Genomic DNA, 24,904 nt, shown 5'->3' on the forward strand with positions numbered 1-24,904 from the left:
TTGGATGCGCACCAGAGGCTCTGGTTAGGGGTGACCCGGGAGGAGCAGACCTTGAAAAGGTACCCCCTGAAAAGAGTTTTAAACCTCATTCCGGGATGCTCTTGTCTTGAAGTTTAGGCAAATCTGAGGAATGTCCACTGCAACTTGAAATTTCATTATATATGTTAATTACATATTTTGCGTTCTGCTCAAGATACATCTGTTTCAATATCTTCTCCCTGTCCCCATCATTGACAAGTACACTGGCTACTTTGATTCGAATATGGCTTTTCCCCCTCAAAATTCATGTCGGAATTATGAGATATTAAAGAGATGAGACCAGGGGACCTTCATGAAGTGATTAAAGCTATGCCCACATGAGAGGAATAATCCATTCATGATTACTGATTCCATTCATGATTAATGGGTTGGTTAATGGCTTATCTCCAGAGAGGGTCTGCTATGAAAGCCCCTTTGACTAGGACTTTCTCATACTCCCTGTCTCTGGACAGTGATATCCTACACTACATTGGGACTTCTTGCTGGAAGGCCAACACCTGATGTTGCCCCTCAATCTTGGAGCAAGAACCGTGAACCAAACCCTCTTCTTAACTTACCCAGTGTGTATTTATTATGGTTTGGATATGAAGTGTTCCCCAAAAGCTTCTGTGCCGCTGCAGGAATATTCAGAGTTGAAATGATCAGATTATGAGAGCTGTAAACTAATCAGTCCATCTTAGCTTGAATGAACTGACTGGGTAGTGACTGTAGACAGGTAGGATTTAGTTGGAGAAGGTGGATCAATTGGACCTGCCCTAGAAAGGTTCATCTTCCCTGCAGCCTATCTGCTTCCTGGCTTCCACGAATGCAGCAGCGCCCCTCCACCACACCCTTCTCCATGATGTTCTGCTCACCTTAGCCTCAAAGCAATGGACTCTGAAAACCATGGACTAAACCATAAGCTAAAGTAAACTGTTTCTCCTAATTTTTTCTTGTTGGGTATTTTGGTCACAGCAAGGAAAAGCTAACACAATGATATTGTGTAACTAGCTATACAAAATGGACTAAGAAAGTAATGACCTTTACTTTCTAATTTTGGTACATTTTCCTGAATCAATTTGAGAGGCTTAAGCATAAGAACATGTTTTTTCGGTAGAAATCAGCACAATGTTGTATCTAGTAAATATTTTCTTTATTCTCTTCTCAAAAGGCTGAGAAGTGGCCCTAAATAGAGGTCAGTAAATATGTCAGATTCCTATAAATAGAAAATATTTCAAAGGTATAAAAGCATAAAAATCATATATATTTAAGGTGTATTTTATTTGGTTGCTGTTTACCAACAAATTTTCAGAAACAGAAAATATATTATTGGAAAAATATTAAAAGACTAACTGCAATAGAGTCCTATGGATGCTGTACTTTAAAGTACTGTTCATACAAAATAAAAATTAGAATGATTTGCAAGATAGATGCTGGAGCTAAGGAAAAGTCTTCTGTTACAATATGGGTTTCTAAAGAAAGGTGTTGAGAGCCACAGCCAAAGGGGCCCCAGCAAACTTCCAGCTGCCAGCAAACTTCCAGCTGCTGGCTGATGATTGGCTCACAGTGGCCCCAGCAACATCTAGCTGATTGGCTCCCCGGCCCCAGCAACATCTAGCTGATTGGCTCCTCTGCGGTGATGCTCATTGGACTGTTTCCCTGCCCTTTCAGACCACGGAGCTGCTCATTGGGGGACTTTTTTGGCTCCGCCCACGTGACCCAGCCAATCGGCCTCAAGAGCAGGAGGATTGTGGGAGGTGGAGAGAAGCTTGTGTGGGAGAGAGAGGCTTGGGGAAAGCCGGTTGTGGCAGTTGAGGCTCTGAGGGTTTTTCCTGAGAGACTATTTTGTTTGTTGTGTGTGGTTCTAAAAATAAAGTTAGTTTCTTTTGACAAGTGGCTCCTGATTGTGCCCAGCCAGACTGCGGCATTTCGCCTAGCCGTCTCCTTGCAAAATTCCTCATTGGCAACCTTCCATAACAGGTATTGTCCTCCATTTAGCACAGCTTTACACATATTAGCCCAATCTGCTGGCGTCATGTTCAAGTTGTTAATGGATTCGACCAAGCTTACAGTGAAGGGTGCTTGAGGACCATAGGTTGTTACAGCCTCTTTTAGCTGCTTCACTGTTTTGAAATTTAAAACTTGGTAAAATCGCTGCCCTCCTGCCTCAAATACAGGGCATGTTAATATTTGAGACCTTGTCTCAGGATCCCAACTATCAACTGCGGGGATTGGGGGCCTCCCAGCATATGGAGGTGGCCTTGTTAGTTGGACACTTACGTCCTCTGGTGATAGAAAGGTGTTAGTAGCAGTCTCCTGTTGTAACTTTCCCCCTGATGGCTTTTTCTGTTTTACACTTTCTTTCTCTGTCTGACTAGCTTGAGAGGCCTTCTCTTTTACTTGAATCTTTTCCTCTGTCTGACTAACTTGAGAGACCTTCTCTTTTACTTGAATCATTATGTCTTCTCCTTCCTCTACCATTGTCTGAACTGAAGGCTTTGGACTAAGCAAACAAGATACGAATGTCCACAATGGCAATGTGCCAACTGGCAGAGTCCCTGGGCTTTTCTTTTCTATTCTTTTTAAATCTTCACCATGATGGTTCCATTGTGATATATTTAACAACTCCTCCTTAAAAAGCCATGGGCTACATTTTTGTATTGTATCAACGTATGCCCTGATTGTTCTTGATTTTACTGAGATGCCTCCTTCCTCTAACAATTTACTTAACACTCTTTCAGTTTGTTTTTTACTAATTTCTGATCCCGTATTTCTACTATAATACAACCCAACAAGATAACGCCTAACAAAACTGAAACTGAGTGAAACAAAATTGGAACAACACAAAATCATTATAATAGCCTCCTGAAATGTCCATCCGTCCTTTCTCCCTATCTGTTCCTCAGATGTGAGTGGTTTTTCTTCCAACTTACACATCTCCAGGGACAGGCAACTTAAAACAAAAGTGAAACAAAATAACAAAAGAAGAATCTTAAAATGGCTACCCATCCTCTCGCCCTGCCCTCAGGGGCGAGCAGTTCACTTACCCTCAGTCGCTCCCCGTGCGAGCCACCAAATGCCGCAGTCTGGCTGGGCACAATCAGGAGCCACTTGTCAAAAGAAACTAACTTTATTTTTAGAACCACACACGACAAACAAAATAGTCTCTCAGGAAAAACCCTCAGAGCCTCAACTGCCACCACCGGCTTTCCCCAAGCCTCTCTCTCCCACACAAACTTCTCTCCACCTCCCACAATCCTCCTGCTCTTGAGGCCGATTGGCTGGGTCATGTGGGCGGAGCCAAAAAAGTCCCCCAATGAGCAGCTCCGTGGTCTGAAAGGGCAGGGAAACAGTCCAATGAGCATCACCGCAGAGGAGCCAATCAGCTAGATGTTGCTGGGGCCGGGGAGCCAATCAGCTAGATGTTGCTGGGGCCACTGTGAGCCAATCATCAGCCAGCAGCTGGAAGTTTGCTGGCAGCTGGAAGTTTGCTGGGGCCCCTTTGGCTGTGGCTCTCAACAGAAAGGAGATTTTAGAACTTTGGAAAAATCTCTGTACTAGGAAAAGTTTTAAGCATGGAAACAGTTTGGAATTGAACTGCTTGAAAAACACACAAACATAGTAGCACATTACTGGTAGTGTGCTTAATGTTCAAAAGCACTACCCAGACTTGTAGGCCAGAGATAACTTGAAGCATTTTGAGCATAAGTTCAACTAAAAACAATTGAGTTTTTGTGAACAAAGTTAAGATGCTAAATATACTGTTTTCAAAGAATCTATGAAAAAGAGAAGTGTAATATGACTTTCTCGTGTGTGTGTGTGTGTGTGTGTGTGTGTGTGTGTGTGTGTTTACTGGGTATACAACCCAGAGCCTTACACAAGTTAGGTGTACACTACCACTGAGCTATATCCGCAACCCGAGAAGTATAATATGAATTCATGTTAATCTCCTCTTAAAGATACTTACCAGTCTTCTCTCCACCTTGGTGACTTCCTCCCTCTTCCCAGCCAGAGTTGTTAATTTTTTTCTCTTTTTTAGACAGATGAGCAGAAGTAAGAATGAGCTGGGAATAGGTGAAAAGCTAGTCAGATGTTATATATTCTTTCAAATCTTTCTTATGCACACTTTACCTATAGATTCTGTGCTATCAAAACTAAGAACTGATATTTTTGTTTGATTTCCTCTGTAGAACCCCATTTCTCCTTTAGGCCAGGAAGGTCAAGAATCCTTTCCTTCTATAATGCTACTTCCAAATCATATTCTTCCACCTGAATGTAAAATACCTGCTTTTTTAGTCCTCATGCCTCCTTTGCATAACAAAATATACTCTTCCTCCTGGCTTCACTCACAGACTTCATAGTCACTCTGTATCTACTAAGACAACCAAGGTTCTTTTCCTTATAAGTCTTGCCATATTCCTAGCTGACTGGACTTCCAATCCCATCTTACAATCTCATCCTTCAATTCACAACTCTCATTACTTGTATTTCTACTTCTCTTCCACAGCCATATTCTCAATCTTGTCATCACTGACAGTTGCTATACCTCGACATTCTCTCCTAATTCCTTTTAACCCCCAAGTCAATTACTGAGCTACACAACAGAGTCCCCCCCCCACTCACACATTTCCATTAAAGGTATCATGCAGAGTATTTTTAAACATGCAAATTCTAGGACCCTTTCCTATATATCAGGGGTCCTAGATTGAGCTGGTTACCAAAATCAGTCTTATAAATTTGAACAGAGTATATTTGGAAGTGGTGATGGAGAACACTTTTCCCCACTAGTAACTGTTATCTCCAGTGAATAGCCTCCAAGGTGATCAAGCTGTTTCTTTACATATGACAGACCTTTGATAAGGTATAGTTATTATTTCAGACTTTATTTTTGTATCTGGCTTCTTATTTATCTTCCTGAATCTTTTAGATATATTGTGAATAGAAGTGTATGTGTGATGTCTTTAGATAAAAATGTTTTCAGAAATCAATGAAGTGTTCTCTTTCAAGTATTTGTTGCTAAATACAAAATTGGAAAATCCACTGGAAGTCTGTTTAGACAAATACCTATTTAGAATGGTAAGAAAATACTGGTGAAAGTCCTTTGAGCATAGCATTATCTATCAGATTTTCTTGAGAAGTAGAATATAAAATGATGTCTAGCTAACAATTCTTATATCTGGCTGAATGTCAAGCAGAACACCATCCTCCAGTTATTGATTCTACAAACATTTCTGCTCATTGCATCTTGGCACCAGTCAGCAAGGAAAACACAACAAACACTGGATGGCACAACATAAGTTACACAGAAACAGAGGAAGTTTAGCTCCAATAGTGTGTACGGATTCTTCATGGCTAGTGGGTTCCCAGTCAGCCACAGCAGGAAAGTGCGCCTACATGCACTTCTCTTGTGCTGTTGTGAAACAACCCTGACCCCTTCCTCCAGGGATTATGAAACACGGAAAAATGGGGTGCCTGAGGAGCCATGGATGCATGATGAGGCAGATCAAAGCAATAGTCATCGAGTCTGAAAACGGGGGAAAGGCATTTCCACACAAGGCCCAGGCAGTGTGGTCTCTTTCTTTTTCTTTTTTTCCTCTTTAATTCTTGATAAGGAAGTGTTCCAGACTCGAGGCCTATTCTGATGTGGCTGGGGCAGGGTGTGGGGAATGTGAAAAGATTGTACATATGAAACTGCCTTTCCCAAAGCTTGCTTAGCTTTCCCTAAAATACCTACAGACAGGGAAGCTCACACTATAACAAAAATCTAGAACTGGTGAATTATTGCTAGTATCTTAGGAAAATTTCTACCATTAAGCCAATTGTAATTTAATTAAAAAAAAATGCCAACATTGTTAAGCAGCTAGTATCAGAGGAACTCTGTAAGGGCCACTTGTCTTTCTGTATGTATGTTAATGAAAGACCAGAAGACTGACCTATCATTCTACATAGGTCCTTCATTTTTGAAGCTAATATATGATCTCATCTTCCTACCAATTAATACCGTTCTCTTTGATCGTGAGCAAGTTATTTAACCTCTCTATAACCTCAGTTTCCTATTCTATAAAATGAAGTATCTTAATTTTTCTAGTGCTCAGAATCATGCACATTATTTTTATATTATATCTGTTGAATCTCAACAATTCAAGCAAAGATAGGCAAAAGGTCTTAGGTCTGTTTGTGCTATTAACAAAATGCTCAAGACTGAGTAATATGTAAAAGATCAAACATTTCTTTCTCACAATTCTAGAGGCTGGAAGCCCAAGATCAAGATATTGGATGAGGGCTGGGGATGTGGCTCAAGCGGTAGCGCGCTCGCCTGGCATGCGTGCGGCCCGGGTTCGATCCTCAGCACCACATACAAACAAAGATGTTGTATCCGCCGAAAACTAAAAAGTAAATATTAAAATTCTCTCTCTCTCTCATCTCTTTAAAAAAAAAAAAGATATTGGATGATCCAGTGTCTAGGAAGAGCCTGTTCTCTGCTTCCAAAGAGGTACCCTGTTGCTGTGTCATTCAATGGTAAAAGTATGAAGGGTGAAAGAGACAGAAGGTAGAATGCCAAAAAATGGCCTTGCTAGTTCCAGCCCTTTTATAAGGCACTAATCACACTAATGAGGGAAAAGACCTCATGGCTTAATCACCTCCTAAAGGCCCTGATTGTTAATATTGTTGCATTGGAGATTAAGTTTCAACATGAATTTGGGAGGGGACACAAACATTTAACTATAGTAAGCCTCTAGACAATGAAAACTGGGCTAAAAAGTTGTGATAATTAATTTTTATGGACCATGGAGTACCCAGATATTTGGATGCTTTGAGAGGGTATGATATACAAAATAGGTATTCGGTGTTCGTCTGTGGTTCCTGGCACAGAGCTCCAGTGCTTTGGAATTTTCCAAGGAGTTTTTTTGATTATTCATAGTAATCCTTTTTCAACCATGTCTGATTTTATGAAAGATGAGTGTTGGCTGCCAAAGGAATCAATCAGGTAGTTAGAAGTTTGGATCTTTCACCTCTCTCTCTCTCTCTCTCTCCCAACTCCGACCTCTAAGAGGATGGGAGAGTGCTAGGATTCATTAATTACCAATGACTTAATTATGCCTATATAATGGGGCCTCTGTAAAACCCCTGAATAAGAGTTCAGAGAGCTTTTGGATTGGTAAATGCATTATACCTGGAGGGTGGTGTGGCCTAACTCCTTGGGGACAGAAGGTCCATTTTCTTTGCTCTAAGATGGGGGTTAGCACACTTTTTCTATAAAGGTTTAGATAGTAAATATTTTAGGCTTGTGGGCCCTATAGTCTCTTGCAACTATTTAACTCTGATAGGGTACTAGAGGGCAGCCATAGCCAATATGTAAATAAATGAGTTTAACTATGCTCCAATAGAACGTTCAATAGCTGGCTGGATTTGGTTAATGAGGCATATCTGTGGACCTCTAGTCTAAGGTAACTTTTCAAACTTTGGCTCCACTATTTGCCATTTCATTTCTTAAACATAAACAAAGCAAAGACTGACTGGAGGCTATTTACCAATTCAAATTTTATTTCTCTTATCAACTAGTACATTATCTTTGGCCTTATGAAAAAGCTCCACCAATTCTGTGTTCCTAAAAGACAAGCCCAATGAATACATTTAAGGCCAAGCGGTTCAGCAAATTTATTCACAAAGTGCTTTCTTCAGCCATTTTCAAATAAAGTCCCACAAACTAGCCACTAGAGATTTACAAATGACTGCAATAGAATATAGCTATGAAAATCAATACCAATCTTTTAAAATCAGTAAACAAAAATAAAATGCCATTAAGTATTTACTTATCTATTTGTAGCTTAAATTAAGATTGGTGGATATTCTTATTCCCCAAGTGGAAACTATTGTGTCTACACACCCAGTTGAGCCTAGCGTTGTCATATTATTTACCTTGATCACAAATAGGATCTTCCCTTTTAATAACTTATTGGCTTTTAAAATACAAATTCTAATGGCTAAAGCCAAAAATAAAAATATATTTACCATCAGTAAATTCAATGGCTCATATATTGTTTTCCAAAAACATTTTTTTAAACAAAGTGTTTGCCTTTCTGAGAAACAATATAGGGCAAAATTATTTCTTAGAGTACTTTTTGTCCAATTAAGCTGATAATAATCACTCCAAATTTTAATGCAATATCAATCATACTGAAAACTTTTCTAGGCTCTTAATAAATCAATACCATTCTTAATCCAAAAGATTTACAGATTTATTTGTATTGATTTTAAATTTAAAAAAATCTCATTTCAGAACCAACATATAAGCTACCAAATAATTTTACAGAACCTCATTTTTCATGATCCAACTTCATCCTTGTTTTGAAAACACTTTTAAAATATTATCTAAGAATTCTTTTAGCTCAGATTATAGTTTTTGTTTAGCTTCCACACTGAAAATTCTGACAACTGTCTAAAAAGATCCACAATTAGTGCAAAAAGAGGCAGTATGTTAAGTCATTCCTTCTCACTATAAATAGAACTAAGGTTACTAAATGCCAAATTTTATGTAAATATATAATTTTCTACTTTCTGAAAGATAACATATAAAAATAGTTTTATAATAAGTTTAATGAGGGTTATAGCACATGTATTATAAGCTTTATTTTAACTGCAAAAATATTTTGGCTGCATTTTGGGAAAAAATAAATTTACTGAGAATATAACTGCAAACTTCTAAAGGCCAGGTGCAAGAATACTGATTATTTTCCTTGTGTAAGTGGAATACATGTCATAAAACATAGGACAGTCACTTTGTAGGAATGAATGCATTTTAAAAAATACTGATTAATTTTCAGGGAATTCCACATTTGCCTATTAAATAGAATTTCCTCCATCTGGTAAGGCTTTGGTATAGGTGATTCCCAGCACTTTCACTATTTATCTTTCTTCTTTCCTTCTTTCTTTTCTACTTCTTCTGTCTTTTCATCCTTCTCTTTTCTCATATTTGCAGTTGCTGCTCCTTCTTGACTTTCTCCCCGAGAAGCACCAGGTATTTGATAGTCTTCAAGGAGTTTTTGTCCTGTTTGTTTTGCAGTTTTCTTCACCACTGCTTTGATACCAATGTTGTCAATATTATAGGCAGTTACACCAACATTGATGGCAGAATCCACTGCATGGTGTGTAGCTTCTCCTGCATTATGCCCATATCTTACAAAATAAAATGAAAATGAGAGAATGTACGATGAAATATAAATATAAAATAAGGTCTTCTGCATTAGTATTTAATAAATTATGTGACTACTACGTTATCCCTAAAAAGTAAAATCAAACCTTAAGGTTTAATTTAATTAACAACTCAAAATGAAATCACACTGTGACAAAGCAATAGTTTCCCTTGCAGTAAAAACCATGTTTGAAAATAAAAGACTAGCTGGGAATAATATAATAAAGACAACTGAATAATAATAAAATGTAAATTATAATAAAGGTTTTTTTTCATACTCCCCTCACCTTCTGGAAATATTAAGGAAAAAATTTCACTGAAGCAACTGCAGTACAGAGAATCTAGAGTCATTATAAATGGTTTCACATTTTAGCTTAACTATACTTTGGTGAAGACTTTTAAACCATGGGAATCTGAGTTTGCCTTTAAGCAGAGATTCTTTGACATTTTCCTTGGAACTCCACTCTACTACAGACTCACTGGTCTTCTTGCCTTTCCTTGAATCTACCAAGCATAGAAAAGGTCTTAGGACCTCCCTGCTGGCTGGAATCTACCTCATTTTCCTTTAGCTACTGCCTCACTTTCTTCAAGCAGGTTCAACTATTATTTTCTCAGTATTTAATTCAGTTCAAATGGCCTTATCCATATGCCCCATCTCACTGCCAATCAATTCCTCTTTGAATTACTCTTTGTTCTTCCATACTTATCATTTTCTAAATGCTATAGAATTTATCAATAACTATTATTTATTGCTTGTCTCACTAAAATATATTATTGCTTGTCTCACTAAAATATAAACTTCAATGGAAAGCAGAATCTTTCCCTTGTTAATGTATCCTAAGCACCTAGAACAGTGTCTGATCATCAATAAATATTTAAGGACTGAAATGATTAATTCCCACTCTATACAGCTCAGTTTCTTGAGCATCAAATGTATAGCAAAGTACTTGAGAAATTACAAACATATACAAAAGCAGTCATTAATGTCAATAATCTATGTCTTTAATTTTATATCTGAGAAAATACAATCTGAAATCCTATATAAGGATATTAAAACATATCTCCCTGTTATTTGTTTTACTCTGTACCCCTTGTTGCAGCATCAAGCTTTTTGAAGCTTTTCTTGCTTACATATTTCCTTAAGCAGAGCATTGTTTAAACAATAATCAACCACCAAAGGGAAAAATTTTACACTTTTTCCAGGACACATGAAAGTTGCACAGGTGTTTTGGGACCTACATCTGGATGTACTATATATCAACACAGGATCTGTCTTTAAATTAACAAGTCCTATTACTATTAGCCTGGCCTTAAACAGTGGGTGGTATTCCATTGGCTTATTTGTGCTTTGCTTTCCTCAAACCCAGTGCTGTGTGAGTAATCTTATTATGGCTCTGAATGATGATTACATTCTGTCCTCTGTCTAATGTTAATAATTACATTATACTAATTATATAGACAGAAGCTATAGTCATTCAAACCTTAAGTCTGGGCTAACTCTCCACCAAGAGATTTCTCACCAGGTATGTGAGAAAAAAGCTTCCTGTAACTGCTCTCTGTAGTTAATTGTTTTTTTTTTCTCTTTTTTATAGTACTGGGGGTTTGAACCCAGGGGGGGTGCTTTCCACTAAGCTATATTCCCAGCCCCCTTTTTTTAAATTAATTTATTTATTGGTATCAGGGATTAAACCCAGGGGCACTTAACCACTGAGCCACATTCCCAGGCCTTTTGATATTTTATTTAGAGACAGGGTCTTGCTAAGTTGCTTAGGGCCTCACTAAATTGCTGAGGCTGGCTTTGTACTCACCAGATGTTGAATCTCTTGAGGCCTGTCTCAGCCTCCTGAGCCACTGGTATTATAGGCATGGGCCATTGCACCCAGCTTTATTTTTTTATTTTGAGATAAGTTCTCACTAAGTTGCCAAGGTTTGCCTCACACTTGTGATCCTCCTGCTTCAGCCTCTCAAGTGGCTAGGATTAAAGGCATGTACCACCATGCCTGGTCAGTCCCTATTATTTTGTAAGTCCTCAGCATTCTGCAGGATTTGCTAATGGTGCAGAACACATTGGGGACCTTCTCATAGCCAACCAAGCCCGAGTCAGAAAATACTATTGTCAGGAGGCAATGGCTATGACTAAACAATAAAAAGGGATAGTGGCTGTTTCAGTACTGAAAAAGTAACTAACTCTTAGTGACACCAGTTTTTCTTAAAGCTTACTTCTCTACGACTGGGACAAGAATTTGGCCACAGTCAGGTTTTCAAGTCCAGGAAGCACTCCAGATGAATAAACTTCCACTGCTAGATACTTACAATGTTTTCTACTCTACTACAAGTTTAATACCTCTTATTGCACTCATATTTCTATGTGTAATGCAATTCTAAAAACAACACTGTCCTTAATATTAAAACTCAATTTGTTTTGATACCCTGTTGATTTCACTTCTTATTCTATGTTATCACAACAAGTTTCTGTTAAGCTAAGGAAAACAGTTATAAAATTAGGAATCAGAAAATTAGATTCTAATATCAGATGTGCAAATAACTAGCCATATGACCGTGGTCCAGTCCCAATCTCTTTGCTTCTCAACTTCTTTATCTCATAAAAATGATGTATATATGAAAGCACTTTGAAAATTCTAAAGTAGTACTAAATACGTTTTAAGAGACCTTTCAGTTTTATTTTTAAATATATGCTCACCTCTTCCTCATCTGCTTCCCAAAGACTTACAACCAGTTTTCATAAAAGTGTCTATTCTTCTCTTCATAATTAACTTCTCAGTACATTTTTTACTCATATTCAAACTACACTGCTAAGAACTCATAGGAAACATATATCTGGCAAGAATATAAAGCTTATTCTTGATCTCTTTTTGATAAATTATTATGTTAGATTTTATATACTAACATTACCAAATGAAGAATACAAAGTGAATATGAAATATGTTCTAAATAAATCAAAGGAATTTATGTGTTGAGGGCCACAGCCCAGTGGGGATAACGCATGGCATTTTTGCCAGAACAAGTGGTTGAGAGGTGATGCCAGCAAGCCATTGAGATGATGATGGTTATGTTAAGCTGTGTATTCAATTGTATATTAGATCCCTGCTGTCTGCCTAGGCCTGCTACTTTGGAGTTCTGGAGAGGAGAGGGGATTTCCGGAGGAGGGATTTCGGGTTGGTGTGTGGTGTGTCCCAGGAGAGGGCCGGTGCGCGTGGCATCCTCGGGAGTGCAGAGAATAAAGGAGTTCCTGTTTTGAACCTACAAGGCTGTGTGGCGGCTCGGTTATTTTGTGCCCAGCCAGACTGCGGCATATATGAATCAGACTTTTCAGAAATTTTCCTAATGTGTTCAGTCATATTTTTTTTAATATTTATTTTTTAGTTTTCGGCGGACACAACATTTTTGTTTATATGTAGTGCTGAGGATCGAACCCGGGCCGCACGCATGCCAGGCAAGCACGCTACCACCTGAGCCACATCCCCAGCCCCGTGTTCAGTCATATTGACACATACAGCATATTGCCAGTGATTTTAGATTTTACTAATTATTGTAACATTTCAATTACAACTTTCAAATAAAATTTCCATGTAAATCAATTCATATGCCATCTTCAAAATTATCCTCAGATATATTACCCTGAAATATTTGAAGCATTAATAGTTTTTTTTTTTAACCTAGTCATCAAAGGTAGATAACTTATGGCTATTTATGAAGGAATTGTAGGTGAAGCTAAGAGTTTAAATTTTATCTTGAAATTGGTGGAAAATGATAAAAAATTTACTAATGGAAATGGAATGATCCAACTTATGTTTTAGAAAGATTCCTCTAACTCTGCTTACATTCTGAATTTGAAGAGTATACACAACTGGAAGTAAAGGAACCAGTTAGGAAATAAGCTGTGGGCTGGATAGGAAATGATGAAGGTCTATTCTAAGGCAGTAAGGTTTGAGAGCAAGGGATGAATAAAAAAAAAAAAAAAAAACAGAAAAATCTGTAGCAATGTAATTTGGATGTTTGAGTCTAAAGATTAAGACATAAGTTAACAAAAAACACAGGTTTGAGAGTTGTTGGTATACAGGTCATAATTGTACCAACAAGTGTGGATAAGATTATCCATGAAAAGTAAAAGAAGACAGAAAAAAGAAAAACTTTAATGAGGACCAATATGTAAAAGATAGATGTGGAAGAAAACAATCCTGAGAAACAGTCTGATAAGACCAAATGGAAAGATGGGCTATATGAGAATACTGTTAGATTTGCACACTAACTCATCATTCTTAACAAACATTAAATACTAAAACAAGATCAATCAGGAGAGGTAAACAAGCGTGTGATTAAAAGTTATCCATGAAAATTTCAGGAAAAAAGATACATGAAAAAGTCACTATCTTTCAAATAAACTGAAAACCCAAACTAGAAGGCTGGCTAACATCACATACCAAAAGCAAAAGCTAAAATGAAGAACTGACTTAAATGATGGGTCAAAATCAACAAAATAAAATTAACAGTATAGATGAAAACTCTAAATTTTAGGTACAAGTAGCAAATGTCCAAAGACAAGATACCAAAAAAACATACTCTGACTTGTGTGCCATTATTTTATCAAGTGAAAAATATGAACAAGATAAGGGAAGCAAATCCCACTATATTTGATGTGATCACAATAGAGCTGGAATATTAGATTCAATTCTGTATGCCACATCTTGGAAATAATACTGATAAACTTCTATTTTTCCCTTATATATACAATTGTTAAAGAAACTAAGATTACATAGAAAACAAGAAAAAAAACAGGTAAAGGACACAATGACAGTGTTTAGATATCAGTACAGGTACCACATGGAAAAAGAAGATTCTGTATATGTAACTCCTGAGTATATGTCATAGAGAACTGGTTTCAAGTACTAATGACAACTGCCACTGGAGTTACCCCTTCACCCCATGCAAATTTTAAGGGATCTTTTAATTAAATTTCATTATAAACAAACCAATAAAATACTGTGTCATACAACAGTAAATTTCTTGCAGGAAAATATTTATTATTATGCTTATTTTTCAAAAACAAACATTTCAATATAAAAATATTGTTAGGGGAAAATAAAAATAGTCTAACCTACTGGAATTATATTATTCTCCTTAAACAATTTAAGGTGGAACTAAAGAAGCTCAATAGTGAAATCTAGAAACTATGAAGAAGAGTGATGATTAATAGGTACTATAGTGCAATTTAGTATAGCAGATTTAAAGTTACTTATTTTCATTGTTCCTATAGTAGACAAAACTACTAATGTAACTGACAAAAATAGTCTTAATAGTGCTATACTTTTACCTAAAAAATGTTAAGAATGTAGCTAGCTAACCCTCTATATAGGCTTATATCACCAGAAATCAGATAATGGATTTTATGTATTTGTTTTTCTTCCAGGCATAATGCATATAACAGTAGATTTAAAAGAAATTACTTGAGAGAGTAACATTTTATCACTAAAATAACAATATACATTTACTTTGGTTTACTTTCCTCGGTTGAATTAGAATATAACACAACACAAATGCTCCTCTGCTTTTTGATACTATAATAAATGTAAACAAATAAGGTAGTAAAAAAGTACAAATTTATGTAAATAACTGAGAACTCAATTAAAAGACAGAACAACTAGATCTTCCATGTCTTCAATTCTTTCACCAAGTTATTACTGGCTGAATATTATTTCCATCAGTGAGAAAAACGGATATCTGGGTGTGGTGGCACATGCCTATAATCCCAGTGGCTAGGGAGGCTGAGATAGGAGAATCATGAGTTCATAGTCAGCCTCAGCACATCAGCAAGGGACTAAGCAATTTGGTGAGACTAACTCTAAATACAAAATAGGGCTGGGGATGTGGCTCAATGGTTGAGTGCCCCTGAGTTCAATCCCTGGTACTCTCCACCCCAAAAAAGAAAGAAAATAAGATTACCTGGACAAAATCCTTTATTCTCCACTGCCTCTCTCATCCTTTCTAAGAGGATTTGAAAATAAATTACTATGATAACTGAAAATCATCCCTACAGTTGCAAATACAAAGCTACTTAACTACATTCTCACCTTTTTTTCATCCAAATGAAGGAAAGGATAAAAAGAATTCCAATATATACTATCACAGAAATTAATTTAGAACCACTGTTAAAATATTCTGTTTATCATATTACTAAGATCAGAAATATAAACTCTATATCAAAACCTAGTTAACAGACTATCAAACTTGGAAAAACCCAACAAGCACTTTCACCTTCTAATATAACTATCTAATTATGCTAATAAATGATAATCTAAATATAACTGACTTTTGGCCTAAAAGGCACTTCTGACTTACTCTTGCTCTTGCTTATAAAAGAAACTTTCTAATTCTGAATGACTAATCAAAATAAATTCAAGGGCATAAAAAATTAGTAATATTAGAGGTCAGTGTGAGAAGAAGAGGTGAACTGGAAGGTGAGTTTTTACATTTCCATCAAAAGAATTTCAGATATACTCTATATTTTCTTTTTCAACTCTTGGTAAAACTGACACTACAATATGTTGTGCCATGTTGCTTTGATTCAAAGCTATGCATGCACCAAATCCAAATCGAGCAGATCAAACCAATTTAGGATGGAAATTAAGTTTGGTATCTCCTAAACCAAAGGGACTCTAAAATCATTAGGTAATGCTACAAAAACTCTAGGTACTAAACTTTCACAACACAAGGTCATGGTGCCCCAGCACTATTCTCTGCACTGCAGAGCAAAAGTTCTGATGATAACACTTGGTTTATATCCTAGCCCTACAATTTACTAGGGCTGAAATCTTTAACTAGGTATTTAACTCTATGCTTTGATTTCCTCATCTGTAGAATAAAAATATTAAAATACACATATGAAAAGCAATGAACACAGACAGTGCCTAATATGTAAATATGAATGCCAATACTGCCAATGAATAATTAACATAAATGACCAAGAATAGTGAACATTATTAATGTTTTTTCTTTTGTAACTATGTCATAAAATCTGAACTAATTCAAAGCTAAGAAAGCAAGTCATCTCCTTCATACTAGATATAGTTTTTAGATCTTGATTCCTCTAGTGCTTACTATAAAGGCAGTATAATTAGAAAGAAAAAGAGATAAAAGCAGATCTTGTTTTAAATCTCACCTTTAATACCATCTGTCATAAACTAAATATAGTTGCTGCCACAACATCTATTTTTTAGGTCTCACATAAGCTGTTTGAAATCTGGGGTATCCTAGGTCTTTTGACCTAGTTAAAATTTCCCCTGTGTTGTGGTATAGTCCTCTTGTTCCTCATCTCGCTGACTCAAAAGTCCCGCACACTGCACAGTTGCTGACCATGATAAAACCTAACAGCCCACACCAGACTCATGTGAATAAATTCTTTTCTTACACATTTTCTTTAAACTAGCTAATCCACAATTCCTAGCTAAAAGGATAATGTCCATGATCCTAAAGTCACAATGTCGCAGATCCTCTTTCCTCCCCTCTTTTTCACAAATCTGTTCTCTTTCTCTTTCCTGACACACTGGTTGAGTAACCCTGCTGTCTCCAGACTTCCTGACAGCTCTTGTGGGAACACCTCTTTTCCTGTGGATTTGTAACATCATGCTTTTATTATTTTCTGTTTTGTTGTACTACCTCCTCTGTGTCTCACATGACCAATGCAACCAAACCTAACTCTCCTTCCAGTTAATGGACTCTTAGTGAATATCTCAGTAGGAATAAACTAGATACAGGTCTGACAAGAGACACAAGAATGTCTGCCAGCATAAACAAGGTTCCTGTGAGAGGGACACCACGTGGTCAGAGGTTGGAAACTTAGGCACTGGGTCATCTGCCAGGATAAAGAAGTAATACTAAAAGCTGCATTATAAAAACCCATGATTACCTACCCTGAAGCCCTAGAAGGGCAGGACTAGAATTTATACACACTACTCAGAGATCTCAAAAGCCAAACTAGAAAGAAATCTTAACACCACTTACCAAATAGATATGTACAAACCATTTGTTTGTTCATTTCTTAATATATGAAATAGAAGACATACCATCTGTGCTTTTTAATACAAATGTACAGTGGTTCTAGAGTCAAGATGTGTCATAAATTTGTCTTGTACAACAGTAGGCTAACATTAATAAGGGGTACTATAGTTCAATTGATTCCTTTCAAACAAACATCACCATCAAAATGAAGTCATTAATAGTATTAAAAAATGCAAGCTTTGGTAAAAAACAATTAAGCCTAGTCTTTGCACTAATGGTAAACATTTGTTATAATTAGTAACATGAAGCAAAGTCACAGGAATTCTATTGTTATGTTAAAAATACTACTCTTCTCCCTATTTGAGAAACAGTGAAAAAAATGTTTTACCAGATATTTAAAAATAATAATTATATAATCATCTTTATCATCCTGGATTTTAACAAATTATACAAAAGATTTAGTCATTAAAGTGATAAAATTCAACTTACTTGTATCTGACAGTTTGTACAGTTTCTGCTGAAACATTGTTAACAATGCATCTAGCTGCACATTCCAATCCCTGCCAGACAGTTGAAAATCCTGTAAATGTATTCAAAAGTAAGTAAATCTCAACTCAAAGCAAACAGAGCTTCCCAATTAAAATTGCTGAGGGCTGGGGATGTAGCTCAGTCAGTGTTAAGAGAATTTGTCTATCATACAAAAGGCCCAGGTTTGAACCCTACCAAACTAACACAGTGTAACATTCTGGGCCTTTTTATTACCTTGAACGCTACTTGCTGCAACAACCATAGCTCCATCCAGGGTAGACTTCCCATCTTTGTCTCTTTTAAGAGATTCTGGAACAAGTTTGCTTCCATGCTTCTTAACATGTGGAGCCAGTTCTTTTCCAACACAAGTTGCTACAGTGCAAACTCCATCAACTAATATGACCATTAAAAAAAAAAAAAGTATTTAGAAAACCTGTTCTCCCTTGATTTTACCACAATCATTTAGCTTTATTACATAATGCTACCATTTCTACTTGAAAATGAGAAGCTAGGTTGGCTAGTTTTCAAACAAAGGCTATTATTTAGCTTAAAGTGTGCTTTTTATCTACTACTGGTAACCTTACCATACATACATGGCTATACATGTTCTTTTTGGCACTGTGCTTAAAAGAAAATCATCCACCTTTTCTATCTGACTTTTGCAATACAAAACTGGATGTACCTTTAGTTTTTCAGCAAAGCATATTTATACTCTTTCTCTCTAGCACCAAATATTTCAAGAAATAATAAGGTATTTAAGTCTACAAAAGTAAACAACCCAAAATGTGATTCAAAGAATACTATTTAGTATCCAAATATCAAAGAAGATAATCTCACTAATTTAATGGTAATCCATATTAAGAATGTGACCTTCTCACAACATCAAATTTTAGTACTGTGATTCTCAAAGGATAAAGGAAGAAGAATATAGCTTTGCAAGACTAGCACCAGAATCATTAAGTCAACATCTCATAAACAATATATCTTTTTTCTTGACCCTCAACTACTGAGCTGTGATCCACTAAACAATGTGTCATATTCCTTAGATAGAAGCTCAAAGAATAAATAATAAATACATTTGGATCTCCTTTCCAAGATAACATATACTCTCCTTCTCAATACATCAAAACTACCCTTTTACCAGTTTCTCAGATGTTAATATGCAAAAACCAATCATCTAGGGATCTTATAAAATGAAGATTCTGAATGAGTAAAGTGTGTATGGTACCTAAAATTCTGCATTTCTAGGCTCCCAGATAGGCTGATGTTGAAGGTCTACAGGTCTCACCATGAATAGCAAGGTGAAATTGCTGCATTCTAATTCTGAGATTAAAACATCTAAATGAATATTTAGATTAACTGTGGGTTAAGAGATTATTTTTAATTTACTAAAAAGAAGCAAAGTTATCTAGAATTAATTTACCTAGGAACTGGCTGACTTTCGCTGCTCCTCCTGTAGCCTGCTTTGCTATATAAAGTCCCTTGGTGACAGCTGGACTAACTTCCACTGGTTTTTCTTCTGGTTGAATTCGTTCTCGGAGTTTAGAGGCACCTTTCTGGATTGCTTTACCAGTAAATTCAGCACCTTTGACTAAACCCCAACTCACCCAGGAAGCACCTATTTAAAGGAAAATTATTAATTGTATAGCATTAAGGTTATAAATATATATATATATATATATATATATATATATATATAATATATTAATAAGTAATATTAACAAGAAAAACATAAAAGGAGTTTAGGTCCCACAAATACAATGCCATAAATTTTCAAGCTAAATCTGTACCTACAATTTTTTTGCCTTGATTACACATCTTATTTCAAACTAAACTTATCTTTCAATACTTAGGTTTAACATTTCACCATGACAGAATTCTGCGTTACTGTATGCTGGTACTACAACTTGTAGTTATCTCCATATGTTACTTACCACAGTTTACTATTGTTAGACACTAATTTTGAGTTTTGGTGCTATTAAGATAGTATTTGGCAGGAGGACCCAGATATTCTTGTTCTTTTTGCCTTGGTCCAGTTACCATTTTTCTCCCATGAAATCCTGAGGGAGAAAGACACGAACAATGCAAACACAAAGGATGTCTTTCAAATACCACATAAATTCTTGCTTACTTTAAAGCTAAAGGTCAGTGTATCCTAAACCCAACTCCTAGATCTCAGGACCTTTTAGATTGTTAAATCTGACAAAAACTTAACGTGAAAGACTGCAAGAGAAGAGGAAATTTGAAAGATGAAACGCCTAGAGGATTTGTCATTTCCCATTACTATGGTCCCTAGCTGTTTCCTTCGATCAAAAAGCAGAGGGAAAAAAATGGAATGCCAGGGTCATCTTTGGTGAAAAGAAAAAGTCCTCAGCCACTGGCAACTTCCAAGAAAAGGTAGAGTGACAGAAGCAAGAAGTTAAGAGTATTTCATTCCTCTATAGAGAGCTTAAAATTTAAACAATCTCCTTTTTGGCCAACCCCAAAACATTGAACTTTTAAAGCTATCCATATAAAATACTTTAGGATATTATGTCAAGGTCTATGACCTACTTTTACATGATTACTCCAGTCCATGAGTAAGCATCCAGTGATCACGTGAAAATCATACCTAAAAAATTTTTTTTTAAAGTTAGAAAAAGTGGCAAGTAATAACTGATTAAATTTTTTTGTTTCTCCTCCTAATTCAGTCAATACCCTACCCTCCATCTCTAATCCTACCCCAGTCATGCCCAATAATTAATTCTGAGGGAAGCCCAAGTCATAAACCTAGGTAAACAGGTTCCCATAACAATAAAAGGCTTGAACATGTCCTTCACAAAAAAAAAAAAAAAAAAAAAAAAAGATTTTAGAGTTACTAACTTGTAGGTTGAAAAATCTGAAGAAATGAAAAACTGGTTGAACGTGAAGAGACTGATAATGGAACAAAGGAGATTATAACCCCCAAATTAAACTTTGTAAAAAAGGGGGAGGGATACAGTCTACTGGCGACTGAGGAAAATAAATGGAAATAAGATAAATGAAAGATCATAGGACTAATAAAGCAAAATACTAGCTGAAAATAAGCAATATATTATCAGGCAATAGCATAACACAGGTAAATATGTTAAAATTGTAGACATAGCAATAGAAGATAAACATAAAACTTTATTGGTAGCTATCTAGAACTTTTAAATGGCATGTGTAGTACCAGACATAGATTGATTCTATTCATGTTTAAATTTTATCTACTCAATAATGCCAACAAATGGCAGATAATGAATGAATGCTCAACAAATGAAAAGTCGGCAGGTAACTCGGAATTATTTCACTTAAACCCAATCACTGCAGTCCACAGTTACCAAACTCCTTAAACATGTTATTAAAAATAGAAACCCCAAACCAAACTTTCTCTCCTTCTAAAAGGCCACCTGAAATCCAAGACGATACAGATCTGAATTTTCTGAGTATTTAATAATTTTATAAAAAATATGTGATTTTTAGAACACTGATCTTTTTAATTCAGTTTTCGATATTCTATATTTGGCTAACAGAGGGGAGGAAATGGCAGCAATTCTCATCTTATGACATGAATTTTTTATTATCCTGTTTGATTTTTGTCCCCTAAAAATCTACAAATATTTTAGCATTTAATCACCATGTACCCCCATCAAAGTATAAGTTGTTTGAATATAGGATTACTCTTTGATTATGCTTCATTAATTTTGTATCCCCTCTATTAGAAAAAGTTCTCTGTGGACCTAACAGCCAGATGACTATACTGGACCAATGGAGTCCTGTAAATAATGTACTGAAGAATAGAAGAGCTTCTTTGTGACTATTCTTTGTCAGACTGAACTAACCAAAAAGGAAAATTTCTCCTGAGAGTCCAGAGGCACATGATGATAATAAAAAACACCTACCTTGGAGAAACTGTGAGTGCAGAAACTGTGACTGCATTGTAGTAGCTGGCTCTACATATATTAGAATGTGTAAGCAGAAAGTGACCACACTTCCACACTCCATGTCAACTGTTTATAGAATCCTAGATTCCATATCTTTACTTACAGAATTGAGGGAGATTAGAGAATTAAGAAGGTACATTCAAATGGCCTTGATGTTATTTTGCTACCTTACAACCTTTAAAGCTTCTGCTTCTCTCATTTATATCAGATCCTTGAAAAGCATAATGAAAATATGGCATCCCAAGGACATTTTATTTTTCAGAACTGTTTAATGTAAACTGCTTCAACGGTATACTCAAATTACAGTACTGTCACCAACCTCCAAAATTAGCTTATTGGACCGAACTCCATTGAAAATATATGGCAGCTTCCTTTTTACACCAGTATTCAACACAGGCAAATTTGAAATACAGCTATTTAACTTTTTTCTTTTTTCATATTCATAAAACCTATGACCAGTGTTTGCTAATTTTCATTCATCCTTTAACAGTGAATAGGAACCAACCATAGGCTAGGGTGAAAGAGCTCAATTTAGACAGCTGGTTACTTGTTATTTTATATAGAATTTGCATGAGTCAGGTAGAAACAGTCTCATGACAGATCAGGAAGTTTTACCTAGAGTAAATCTTTAATATTTTCTGTCCCTTTCTTTTTTACTTATAACTTAAGTATATTTGGTGCACTAGTTATTATTTATTCTTCCTATTAAAAAGCACATAAAGAAAGATATATCCTGATTAGGTAGTTAAATGATTTTATTGACACCAACTATGACAGATATTACTAGGAACTCTAGTCCTGAGGACATAGAATGAAAAGGAAGTTAATAGAATGAAGAAATACAAAATGAAGAAATGGAATGAAGCCTCAAATAGCAAAGGCTGCTTACGTATTACCAGTATTCAGTTTTTGCTCACTTATAATAAGACCCTGCTGTTAAAAACAAACAAATAAAAAAAACACCCCCACACACACACCCCTCTAAAGAGACTTCTTCCCAAGATTACCTAGCTTCAAGGATATTCTACTTGTTCTGGTAGAAGCACTGTGTAGAACCTAGGAGAGACAGGGCTTTGTGACTGGTAGTATTTTCTAAAGATTGCCAAAAACCAGTATCTCCCCAATGTTTTTCTTTCAGTACGACCTTGACATTCTTCCAACTGAGATGTGAGCTATGTTATATACTACATCTTGATGAATATAAGCATGTAACTTGCTTATAACCAAGCAATGCTGGAAATTTCACAGAATATATTAGATAATGTAATACAGTTTCTATTTGCTGGACAATTCACACTTGAAAGCCTGAGTTACCATGTAAGTCACACTAGCCTAAGATGACCATGTTGTGAGAAAGTCAAGCCATGAGTGTCCACATGTAGGCACTACCATCTGGTCTCCCCATACTATGACCTTTTCCAACTCAGATGAGAAAGGTGTGAATAAAGGAACCTTTAGATGATTCCAGCCCCCAACATCGAATGACTAGCCAGCATTTGAGTTTCCAGCAAAGACCCTGAGATATTATGTATTTGCTAAGAGTTGCTATGTGTGCTGCTGAGAAGAAAGTCTATTTAGTCATTGATGCATGAAATATTCTACATATCTTTTAAGTCTAATAATCAATTGTATTTTTTTTCTATAGCTTCTTTGTTTAGTTTTTGATTGGAGAATCTATCCAGTGGTGACAGAGGCATGTTAAAGTTACCCAGTATTGTATTGTGGTCTATGATTCTTGAAATTGAGAAGGGTTTGTCTGATGTACGTAGATGTTCCAGTGTTTAGGGTATAAATATTTATGATCATTACATACTGTTGATGTAGGATTCCCTTAAGCAGTATAAAAGTCCTTCTTTGTCTCTCTGATTAATTTTGGCTAGAAGTCTACTTTATCTGGTACAAGAATAGAAACCCCTGCCTGTTTATGAGATCCATGTGAATGATATGTTTTTTTCTATCCTTTTACCATCCTGTGGATGGTCTTTGCCTATAAGGTGAGTCTTGGGGAGGCAGCATATTGCTGGGTCTTGTTTTTAAATCCAATCTGCTGGCTTATGTCTTTTGATTGAAGAGTTTAGGTCTGCATTCAATGTTACTATTGAGAAATGATTTTTTATTCCCTATCATTTTGGTTTATTTCTGATTTTTAATTTGAATGTTTCTCTTTTGATGGACTATTCTTCTAGTGTAATTTCTTCTTTTGCTGGTTTTCACTTTTATTTTTTTGATGAAATATTTTAGTTCAAGCTTTCTAGCTGTGAATTCTTTTAACCTTTGTTTATCATGGAAGATTTTTATTTTATCAATACTGAAGCTTAATTTTGCTGGGTATAGTATTCTTGGTTGGCATCCATTTTCTTTCAGAGCTTGATATATATTATTTTAAGACCTCCATCTTTAAGGGTCTGGGCTGAGAAATCAACTGAGATCTGGATTTATTTCCCTCTAAATGTGACCTGTCATTTTTCTCTGGCAGCCTTTAAAATTCTATTCTTATTCTATGTTAGACATTTTCATAACAATGTGTCTTGGAGTGGGTTTGTTGTAATTTTATATATTTAGAGACCTGTTAGATACCTGTATTTAATTTTCCACTTCATTCTTTAGGTTTGGGAAATTTTCTGATACTATTTCACAGAAAAGATTCCTTTGGTTTGTATCTCTGACCCTTCATCTATCCCAGTAAATCTTAAATTTGTTTTTTTCATGTTATTTCATATTTCTTGGAAGTTCTGTTCATGGTTTCCTCCACAGTCAACTTCATTTTCAAGATCATGTATTTTGAAATCATTACCTGAAACTCTTGTCTTCCAAGTGGGCTAGTCTGTTGGTGATCCTTTGCTTTGAATTTTTAATTTGGTTTATTGATTCCTTCATTTCGAGAATTTCTGCTTGATTTTTTTTTTCAGAATCTCTATCTCTTTATAGATCTTTCACTTTCTGTATTTTCTGATTTTACCCCTTACCATTATCCTTTATGTTGCAGATGATTTTAACAATGGACATTCTAAACTCCTCTGACATTTTTTCTACTGTGGTGGATTCTGCTAAGGAAATAGGTTTATTTGGGGCTATCTGTTCTCTGTTTTTTTCACATGGTTTTTTGTGTCTATCCATCTAAAAGTATGGATCTGAGACAGCAGTTTCTAACCTGTGGATTTATAGTGTCCCTGAAGGTTTCCAGTATGTCATAAAGGGAGACGTT

At 35.8% G+C, this 24,904-nt stretch overlaps 1 protein-coding gene across 4 annotated transcripts in view; it reads right to left on the reverse strand.

Moving 5' to 3' along the window:
* Nucleotides 1-7,540: 7,540 nt before the first annotated feature.
* Nucleotides 7,541-24,904, reverse strand: part of Spart (spartin) — a 61,223-nt gene continuing 43,859 nt past the window's right edge. For all 4 annotated transcript variants that reach the window (XM_058582539.1, XM_046454218.2, XM_046454219.2 and 1 more), the window contains exons 6-9: nt 19,179-19,373; nt 17,990-18,148; nt 17,717-17,807; nt 7,541-9,195 (exon numbers count right to left, since the gene is read on the reverse strand). In XM_058582539.1, coding sequence (XP_058438522.1) covers nt 8,922-9,195; nt 17,717-17,807; nt 17,990-18,148; nt 19,179-19,373 — 719 coding nt within the window. In that variant the 3' untranslated portion in view covers nt 7,541-8,921. The remainder of the gene's footprint in view (nt 9,196-17,716; nt 17,808-17,989; nt 18,149-19,178; nt 19,374-24,904) is intronic.

This window comes from Marmota monax, unplaced genomic scaffold (genome assembly GCF_021218885.2).
Source record: "Marmota monax isolate L192 unplaced genomic scaffold, Marmota_monax_Labrador192_F-V1.1 WCK01_AAM20220418_F8-fsc00011, whole genome shotgun sequence".
NCBI classification, from domain to species: Eukaryota; Metazoa; Chordata; class Mammalia; order Rodentia; family Sciuridae; genus Marmota; species Marmota monax.